At 47.1% G+C, this 10,692-nt stretch overlaps 1 protein-coding gene across 3 annotated transcripts in view; it reads left to right on the forward strand.

Annotated features, from left to right (window-relative positions):
* The window catches only part of PGAP4 (post-GPI attachment to proteins GalNAc transferase 4), a 29,729-nt gene extending 19,369 nt beyond the window's left edge, over positions 1 to 10,360 (forward strand). For all 3 annotated transcript variants that reach the window (XM_060237130.1, XM_060237131.1, XM_060237132.1), the window contains one exon: positions 7,241 to 10,360. In XM_060237130.1, the coding sequence (XP_060093113.1) occupies positions 7,373 to 8,563 (1,191 nt within the window). In that variant the 5' untranslated portion in view covers positions 7,241 to 7,372 and the 3' untranslated portion in view covers positions 8,564 to 10,360. The remainder of the gene's footprint in view (positions 1 to 7,240) is intronic.
* The last annotated feature ends 332 nt before the right edge of the window (positions 10,361 to 10,692 follow it).

Here is a 10,692-nt window from a genome sequence, read left to right on the forward strand (position 1 = left end):
AGCTGCAATCCCAAATCAACAGCTGGGTGGGGGAGTGGCATCGGCGTGAATGGTGGCAGACGCGTGAGACTCAAGCTCCCAGCCCAATCTTCCCGCTCTCCCTCACCGACACAGGTTTCCACATCTTATTCTTCACCGGATTATGGGAAAATCGTCCCACAAAAGGAGTAAGTCAGTTTCAGCTAGTGCTCGGCTTCTTAAATCTTTTTTGGACTCAAGTTTCCAGCCAGATTCCTCCCAGGATTGCATAATAAATCTTTTGCAAAATGGAGACAATTAGGGCTGACTCACTTCATTGACATCCTCTCCGAGGGGACATTAAAAGGAAAAGCTGCCCTGGGGGCTGATTCCGGTCTTCAACTCCCCTGGTTTGAATATCTTCAACTCAATCATTTATTAGACTTGTATCCCTTTAGCCCTCCTCTACGTATTCTCCTTGGTGATTTGGAAAAACTTTTATTTTGTGACTCAATCCCAATAAAGGGCTTGATTTCAAAAATCTACAAAATCTTGCTCCGCCCCCTTAACGCAAAACCACATTCTTACCAGGCTGCCTGGCATCGGGACTTACACACAGAACTGACTGATGATCAGTGGCATGCTATTTGGAGCTCTTCTATATACAAAACCAAGGCGATGAACATACAACTCCAAGCCTTCAAAGTTCTCACACGTTGGTATAAAAAACCCCGGTATCGCCCTTTTGTTTTAAAAATTGTGGTCAGAGTGGCACATTTCTTCACTCTTGGTGGCTTTGTCCTACCGTTCAGAATTTTTGGAGGCAAATTTATCAAGAAGTACACACTCACATCGCACTCACCACCATTTACGCCAGAGTATGCCCTTTTAAATCTCGTAGGTTCCTCGGGCATTCCTAAACCTGCAGAGGAGTTAATTTCACATATGTTTTTGGCTGCTAAATCAGTAATAGCTATGGTCTGGAAGCAGCAATCTTCCCCCTCATGGCAGTCCTGGTGGCTGAAACTGTGGGACTATTTCGTTCTAGACAAACTTACTTATGACCTTGATCCCCACCACCCTCAGCAAATTGCTTCCTCCTTTTTCATGGAAAAGTGGCATCCTTTTATTGAAAAAGTATCAGCTATCAACAGAAGTCCTAATGACTGATATCACACTATACTAATGTCATGTCAATTGTTGCTATAACTTTGCTTTTTTTGATGTTGTTGTATGCAATTATTTCCTCAATCTCAGTATTGGTACTTTATGCTGGGTTATCAGCCTATTGTTATCTATGTACCTTTTATATTGTATCAATAAATTCTTTTTTTGAAACTTAAAAAAAAAACAGCTGGGCACGGCAGGCAGCTCCGAGGCCTCTGGGCTCAGCCTGCTGCTTTCTGCAAGGACCCCCCCCCCCCCCCCATGAGACTCCCAGGCTGGGAGGCCTCTGGGCAAACAGGGAGGAACGAGGACACCCAGCGCAGTGGGCTAGAGACAACTCATCGCACGCCCATTCCTGCAGCCGGAGCTCAGGCTCTTGAAGGTGGTGAGTCTCCCCTGGTGGTCCCTGGGCAAGACCCACGACTGACTGGCCTCTCCGGTTATGGGACTCCCTACCTCCCTCCTATGGCTTCTGCAACGGCCATGCAAAACGCAAATCTGCCGTCCACGCCATTTTTTCCCGCATACTATGGCCTGGCACCTAGTGACTGGATGGGAAATCAGTGGAGAACAACCTGGTTTCCTGCTCCTGTGGCTGCCCCTGCGGTCCTAGTGCCCCAAGCTCACAACCAGCCAGGAGAACAGAGGGATCTGGCAGGAAACAGACACGACAGGCGGCAGCTATCTGTTACGTCCAGCCACCGTAGGAGGCGCAGTGCCTCCTCCTCCTCAGCTTCTGGTCCTACTGGGTCAACAGCATCATCTCCACAGAGGAAGGGTCCTAGAAGGAAGAAAGCTAGGAGACCTCTGAGGAAGCGCAGGCTGGATAGAGAAGACTCTCTGACCCCCCTCCCTCCACCTAAGAGAAACAAACATCAGCCACACACCTTAGACTCTGAGGCAGAAGGCAGCATGTCAGTCATCTCTTCAGCTACTGCAAAATCTGACAAAGAGGAAGGGGAATGGTCTGGAGAAGAAGTACAGCCTAAGGAGAGCTCTACCAGGCTTTTCCAGCCAGAGCATTATCAGAGACTACTGGAAAAAGTGGTTTCCACTCTTAACTATTCTATAGAATCAGGAGAAAAAGAGACTTCTGAGGCTATAGCCAATCTAGATGAGAGAGGTTTTAAGAAGCCCAGTAAGTCCTTAGTTGCCTGTCCTTTTCTAGAAAACTTTGAAGAAGTTATCAGATTGGAATGGGCAGTGCCTGGGGGTGGCACCACTCTGCAGCCAGTGGCCAAGCGCCTTTATGTCTTGCTAGATAACACCATGGAGGATTTAAAGGTACCTCTGGTGGATGTCCCGGTGGTGGCAATTCATTCTGGGGCAGTGTACTCAAGGACCCAGTGGGCAGAAAGAATGAAACAGTCCTCAAAAGAGCACATGAGGCTTCCTCTCTTGCAATTAGAGCTTCCACATTTCTCTCAAACTTTACCTGTGCAATAGTAGTCTGGGCTGATGACCTCCTCCTACATCCAAACATAGACCCCTTAACATTTAAGAGGTCTTTACTGAAGATCAAACGGGAAGCTCAGTTTACCTCTGATACTTCCCAAGACTCCATGCAATATTGTGCCAGATCACAAGCAGCCAATGTGGTGGTAAGACGAAACCTCTGGTTAAAACAGTGGAAGGTGGATCCCTTCTCCAAATCCAGCTTATCCACAGAAAAGTTCTCAGGACCATTGTTGTTTGGAGAGGGTCCCTTGGAGAAGGTCTTAGTTGAGACAAAAGAGAAGATGCCATCTATTTCCACCAATAAGGAGAAGGAATACAAGTTTAAGTCCTTTCAGTCTTTTCGTTCCTTCAGACCTGCCTCCTGAGGAAGAGACTATAAGGACCACAGAGGTGGACGGCACTCTTCATACAATTCCAGATTCCAGATAAAGCAGTTCACAGGCCCCAAGCACCGTGATGCCAGGATAGGCGGCAGGCTGCAGAAGTTTGCACAACAGTGGGGAAGGACCACTCAAGATCCATGGGTCCTTTCCATTGTGGAGAAAGGCTATAAGATTCAGTTTACATCACTTCCCCTACACCATTTTATACATTCTCCAGTACCACAGGATCTCATCAAGCAGAACCTTATGCAGGAGGCCATATAGCACCTTTTGGAGACTGGTGCTATAGAGACTTCACAGAGGGTATATTCTATCCTCTTCATTGTTCCCAAGAAATCAGGCGAGTGGTGAGCCATCCTGAACTTGAGAGATCTCAATGCCTGGGTGGTACAGCTGAAGTTCCGTATGGAGTCCCTGCGGTCCATACTCCAAGCTGTACATCAAAACGATTTTCTGGCATCCTTGGACCTCAAGGAGGCCTACTTACATGTTCCAGTCCACCAAGCACACTGCAAATATCTTCAGTTTGCTTTCAGTGGACAACACTACCAGTACAAGGCTCTCCCTTTTGGTCTCTCCTCCTCACCCCGGGTGTTTACAAAGATCCTTGTTGCCCTGATAGCGGTCTTGAGGAAAGAGGGGATTCACACTTATCCTTATTTAGACGACGGCTTAGTCAGGGCCAGGGACCACAGGAGATGCAAAGCAGACATCAACAGGGTGGTCCAGTTTCTACAGGAACATGGCTTTCTCATAAACTTTCCCAAGAGCCATCTCATGCCATTGCAAATTTTGACCCATCTAGGGGCTCAGATAGATACCCAACAGGCGAAGGTTTTCTTGCCAACAAAGAAGAGAACAACAATCAGGGCTCTGATTGTCTCCCTACAGGCACGGAGGAAGGTACCTCTGATGACCCTAGCATGACTGTTGGTTCTGATGATTGCAGCTATAGACTTGGTGCCATGGGCAAGATTCCATGCAAGAACTTTACAGTGGCTGTTTCTTCCATTTCAGAACGACATCAGGAGGAAGAAACATCGGTTAGTCTGGCTATCCACAAAGCTGAAAAGCTCATTCACCAGGTGAAACAGTCCAGCAAACTTGGCATGTGGAGTTCCCCTGGTACAGAACTCACAAATTACAGTAACTACCGATGCCAGCCTGTGGGGTTGGGGGGGCTCATTGCCGAGACAAGGTTGTACAAGGACATTGGAGCAAGGAGGAGAGACAAAACAGCATAAACCTTCTCGAACTCAGGGCAATTCGCCTGGCATTGCTGTCTTTCCAGGAACTTCTGGCAGGAAAGTTTGTTCTGATTTGAACGGACAATATGACCGCCAAGGCCCATGTAAATCGTCAGGGAGGAACAAGGGCTCTGCTTCTACACCAAGAGGCTGTGAAGCTCCTGACATGGGCCAAGAGACATCTCACAGGTTTAAGAGCTCAGCACATTCAGGGAATTCTGAATACACAAGCAGACTGACTGAGTTGAGAGGATGTGGACCCAGCGGAGTCGTCTCTGAACAACCAGGTGTTTCAAGACCTTATAGAGCATTTCAGAGTGCCTCAGATGGACCTTTTTGCCTCAGTCAAGAACCGCAAGGTGTCTCAGTTCTTCTCTCAGTTCACCAAGAAAGAAGCAGATGGACTGGGCGCTCTACATCTCAGCTGGCCAAGGGGGTTAACTGTACGCCTTCCCTCCACTTCCAATTCTCAGCAGGGTGCTGAGAAAGGTCAGGGAGGAGAGGGCAGATGTGATTCTCCTAGCCCCCTACTGGCCACGGAGACTATGGTTTTCAGAACTGATCCAGTTGTCAATCACAGAACCATGGAAGCTTCAAGTTCGGTCGGATTTACTTCATCAGGGCCCAATCTACCATCCGGACCCTGGGTGGCTGCAATTGACGGCATGGAGGCTGAAAGGCAGGATTTAGAACTCTCAGGTCTGTCTAAGGACATTACAGAAATAATGTTCCAAGCCAGACCTCCAGCCGCCAGACGTATTTACAATTACACTTGGGCTGCTTTCCACACTTGGGCTCTGGGTCAAGAGGTGGATCCAATTAAACCACTGAGTTGTGACATTATTGCCTTTTTGCATGAGGGATGGAAAAAGGGTTTACAGCCCAACACTTTGAAAAGGCAAGTGGCGGCAATAGCAGCAGTCCTGAGTAACTGTGGTTTGGGGGGGGGGGGGGGTTGGCTTCAAACAAACAGATCAAGAGGTATTTGAAAGGTATATCACAGCTGCCCCCCCCCCCCCTGTTCAGCACAGGTTCCCAGTATGGAATTTATCAAGGGTCTTAGCAGCTCTTACTAAACCCCCCTTTTAGCCCTTATCTTTCATTGAATTAAAACACCTGTCATGGAAGGTGGCTTTCCTAATTGCTGTTACTTCTGCTAGAAGGGTGTCAGAGGTGGGGGCTCTTTCTGTGCTCAAGGAGCTTTGCACTGTCTATGAGGATTCTGTAGTCCTAAGGACAGATCCAACCTTTGTCCCAAAATTAAATCCCCCTTTTCATGTAAATCAACACATCACACTTCCATCATTCTGTCCAAACCCAGTCCATCCACGAGAAAAACAGTGGCATAAGCTGGACATCCGTAGGGTGTTCCTAGCATATATACAGAGAACTGCTGGATTCAGGCTTTCTGATTCTCTGTATTGTATGGGATTCAAAACTTGGGGAAACGAGTGTCCAAAGCTACCATAGCATATTGGGTAAAAAGCTGTATAAAGGAGGCCTATATACCTCAGGCCTTCAGGCTCTGAGGTCACCTCTTGGTATAACGGCACACTCCACTAGGGCAGCTGCTACATCAGCTGCTTTTTCTACCTGAGCCCCAATTGGGGAGATTTGTAGGGCAGCCACATGGTCTTCCTTTGCCACCTTCATTCGGCACTATAGGATTGAACAACAGTCTTCCATTGAGGCTGCCTTCGGGAGAAGGGTCCTCCAGCAGGTTGTTAGCGAGTGAACCCTAAATTTTTCCCACCCTGACTGTGTCTTTGTTACATAACCAGTTTGGATGCCTTCCCCCACTGAAGGAGAACGAAACGTTGGACTTACCTGAAGATTTCTTCTCTTCAGTGGGGCGAAGGCATCCAATTTACCCACCACTGTTCTTGTGATGTTAATGTTTAAAATGTTAAAAAAAAATCTGCTTAGAATTGCATATTTTCATAGGGAAGGAGGTCATGCATACAGAGGATTATGTGTGTAGGGAACGGCATAGAGAAAGGTATATTCTCTTGTTACACTACTGCCTTTTCCTTCTTGGTTCTGTATCTTACATTATTAAAGTCTCATTCACAGTTCAGGTATAAGTGGTATTAGTAATTTTTTTGACTAGGCTATTTCACGTCTGGAAGGGCACCCTCGCTCTCCCTAAATAGGCATATCCAAAAAATTTGCATAGCCCTGCCTGAAGCAAAAGGGGGTGTGACCTAACTAGTTTGGATGCCTTCGCCCCACTGAAGAACTGAAGAGAAGAAACCTTCAGGTAAGTCCAATGTTTTGTTTTCTCTCACAGAGTCAGGCTGGGAGGACAGTCTTTGGCTCAGAAGGTAGAGTGAGTCACAGGCAGTCGGCCTGGGGAAAAGGCTGTGGGCCCTGAGGACTAGCAGGCTAGGGGAAGTACAGGTAGCTGTGTTAGGGTTTATTTTGATTTTCCTTTATACACTGTTATATCTGTTAAGCACTTTGCCTTGTTTAAATACCCATCCCTATATTAATAAACCTTTATCTTTTTAATGTTCTCTGCCTGGTCATCATGCCTGTTTCTCGGCTAAAAGGGGCATTTTTTTGTTGGGCTTGGGAGGGTACTTCCCCAGGGACCATAAATCCAGAGTGGTGGCAGCATCAGATGGCATCCCCATCTGGGTCATGATACTCCCCCCCCCTCCCCAAAGATGCTATTAGTCTAAACTCCATTAGAAGCTCTGGCAAAGAAAAAGGGTTTGTTTCAGCATTTTAAAAGACATGGGGTGTGGGGAGAAGATTGTCTGTTGCTGCCATCTCGTGGGTCCAATCAGTATCAGGGCCTTGCAGCCATTTTTAAATGATTAAATTCTCTAAAATTGCATCAGTCTGAACAAGGTCATCCCATAGCCACCCATCATGTGAGGTTTGGCCCCTGGTATATTTATTTGGCGCTTATTTTGATTTATATGCTCCTTTTCTACCATGAAAGCTGTCAAAATGGCTACTACTTATGGTATATAATAGGCTGATAGATATGTATAACAATTTGTCTTCCCTTCTCTCCAGGCTTGAATCTTGCAATTAACTCAGTTAAATACAAGACTGTTCATATCCTTCCATCACCACCATCCTGTATCTCAGAGGAAACAATGGCCTGAGGCATGAGCCCACAACTGCCAGCCCTTGTGCACTGCAGCCATGCTCCCACGGGGACATCTACAGCCATGGAGGAGGCTGTGTCGTTGGTCCAACCCATTCGTGCAGCTCCTTGCTTTGACCGTTGTGACCTTTGGGGTGCTTGCCCCACTGACTTGCCAGCAGTTCCTCTACTCCTATTTCTATGTGCGGCGCTGGTATCTGCGCCCAATGAGCCAAGAGTTCCTGAAGCAGAACCAAGAGGACGGTCTGAGCGCCCTCCGTTACTTTGAGAGACTGCGGACCCCAAATACGTCAGAAAGATTGGGCAGCGATGCCTTCCATCCATGGTTACTGATTACCATCATCACGGTCCAGAGGCATCCTGAATTCCACTATGTCCTTCAGGTAGCATCCCGTTTCCACCGCCTCCTCCAGAAATGTGGCCCTTCCTGCCGTCGCCACCAGATCTTGCTCTGCAATGTGGAAATGGATCCTGGCAGCCATTGGGATGCCAAGCTGCTATCCAATTTTATGGCTATGGTGAACCACTATGGAGGCCATGAGAAGGCAGAGCTTTTGCTGAACCAGTTTGAAAAGGAGAAGCGGGATTATGCCTATTGTCTTGAGAAGTCACTGCAAGCCTACAACCCAGAATATGTGCTGCTGGTGGAAGACGATGCCGTTCCTGAGGAGGAGATCTTTCCAGTTTTGCATCACCTGTTGCAGGTGCGGTTCTCAAAGGCGCACCTGCAAGACGCTCTTTACGTGAAGCTCTATCATCCAGAGAGACTGCAACATTATATCAACCCAGAGCCCATGAGGATCCTCGAGTGGCTCGGAATAGGCATGTTTATGGGGTCCCTGTTGGGCTTTGTCTACACCTGGGTCTCCAGCCGCTCCAGCCTCAGTTGGCCTATTGTGCTTTTCTTTGCCCTGTATAGCATGCTGCTGGTAGAACTGGTGGGACGCCACTACTTTTTGGAACTCCGCCGCTTGGCCCCTCCGCTCTACAGCATCGTGCCTGTCACAGAATGCTGCACACCTGCTATACTGTTCTCTGCCTCTTCTGCCCGCCGTGCCTTGGGTTACCTGAAAGAACTGCACTGCCGCCCAGGCTTTGCCAAAGATACTGCCCTTTACTCGCTCTTGCGCGTGAAGGGTGAACGGGCATTTGTAGTGGAGCCCAATCTGGTCCGGCACGTGGGGATGTTTTCTAGCCTCAGGATGAATGGCAATCCCAAATTGCTCTGATGTTGCAAAGCTTCCTGTGAGTGGGGTGGGTAGGCAGGTGGAGCCTGAGTCGCTCTGCTGGCCGGAGAAGCCAGGCAAGCTACCTGCCTGGTTTTGCTCACATGCAAGCACAAGGGAATAGATGGCACAGCAATGTCTGCAATCTCGGGTCATTGCCAATTGCAAGAAGCCTCCCTGGAAATCCTCAATTGTTCATTTCAGCTCTTTGTTTGACTTGAAAATCCTAGCACATCCTCTTGTACTGCCAGTGAATGCTTTGTGTCTTTTCCAGTTCAGCGACAGCTTTAAATGAGTGATTGTGGATTGTCAAAGAGGCTTTTTCTTCTTCTGTTCCATTGCATATTAGTGAGTTCCTCCTTTCTTTCTCTGTCACTTTGAAATGTATATGTGAAGGGGGTTTTCCACATTCTCATTTTGCTCGAGCAAAACAAAGGAACAAAAAGTGCTTGTTCCTTTTTCGGGGGGTGGGGGGGAGTCTGTTCCACATCTGTTTTTCTCCCTCTAGTAGTCAATTCAGCTTAACAGTGGTTTACGTCCAGCATATCTCCCTGCAGATTGAAGCTAGAAGGAGCAACACACACGTGGAGCAGAACTGCCCTCCCCCCAAGAAACAAGCACTTGCCAGTGAGTAAAATGAAAAGGCAGGAAAAGCCCATATATAAAACAAATTCTACACCTACAACATTAGCAGGTGGGTTCAAGATTAGCCTTTTTTCTCGACATGCTGATTTTATAAGGGTGGTTTGTGGGAGATGTTTGGAGAGCATAAAAACGTTTAGCCTCTTGCCTGCAATCTGAAATGCTGCATCATGCCAGCAATATAGATGCACAGGAGGCATCCGTGAACCTGAGCTCTTAAGTGATGCATGTTATAGGAAAAGAGCTTGGTGGCTGGCAGGAAATGCCAGAAGAGTTTCTTTATAAATGCTTCCAGATACATTATTCATGTAAACATTTTCAAGAGTTAGCTTCCCTTCCCTGAGGTGTCTTGTTTTGCTTTTAAGAATAAGACAAAGCAGTCAGTAACTACCTTCCTTAGTGTATATATCAATGAAAGATTGGTATCGAGAAAGAAGGTGGAGGTCATCACTGCCTATTTGATACATAAATCTCACCCGGTGTCTATATCTACTTCCTGGTTATTTGGGAGCCAATCATACCTCTGTGGACATGGTACCATTCTCTGATGGCAGTATGTACCACTTCACAATGCATGGGAGACGATTTTAAGTTCAAATCCCCCATTGTGAGGAGACACCACAGGCTGTAGAAGAGCCAAGTAGGCTGGATGATCTTTGTGCTCTTACCAGACTTGCTTCCCTCCAATCTGTCCTGGGCATGCCTTACCACTATATGCATTCCCCAAGATGAGGCAATTGGGAGGAATTTCCTTCCCATTGCCCCGACCTGTTCAAGCACTTCCTTGCCTGCAAGTCAGCCACGAGTGATTAGCGGTATTCAGGACTGTCCTACAGGCAACTGTTCCTGTTCCCTTGCCCTTTCTTCGTATGCCGTTTCTGGTCCCAGGTGCTAGTCAGTCTGACGTCCACCATACTTTTCTGTGGTAAACGGCTTCTTAAGAAGCAGAAGTGCCTTATGCAGACTATGTGCACAGCTTCAAGGAAGTGTTTCCATACTTCTTTGGCACGCTTGATAATCTATGTGAACTGCAAGCTTTAGGAGGGTGGGCACTGTTTTCACAAATAATTTTAAAACATACAAATTCAATTGTTTTCCTTCAGTAGGAGCTGATGTGTAACAAACAAATGTGTTAATAAAAAAAAAAAATTCCCCTTTTCCAGGCTGGATTAATTGATTTATGCACCTGTTCTTGTTGCAGACTCTCCAGTTTAAGGAAGGGAAGAGGTGGAGTTCAAACCCTTAGAGACTGCTCACAATTATGCAGAGATGTAGTAAGAAAGATGTGTTATACTGCTGCATATTCCTTAGCAATGTGAGATGTCATTTGAGGGGTCCTGTTTAAATGATAGCAGGGATGGGAGAAGGACGCTGGTTCCTCTCTATACCATTCTGGTTGGATCCGACCAAACATTTTATATATGCAACAACTCTTGTGCAAGCGAAAACATCACCGATAGCCCTCGCACTGTGTCCTCTTAGCTGCATCC

The sequence above is a fragment of the Heteronotia binoei genome, chromosome 4 (assembly GCF_032191835.1).
Source record: "Heteronotia binoei isolate CCM8104 ecotype False Entrance Well chromosome 4, APGP_CSIRO_Hbin_v1, whole genome shotgun sequence".
Taxonomy (NCBI): Eukaryota; Metazoa; Chordata; class Lepidosauria; order Squamata; family Gekkonidae; genus Heteronotia; species Heteronotia binoei.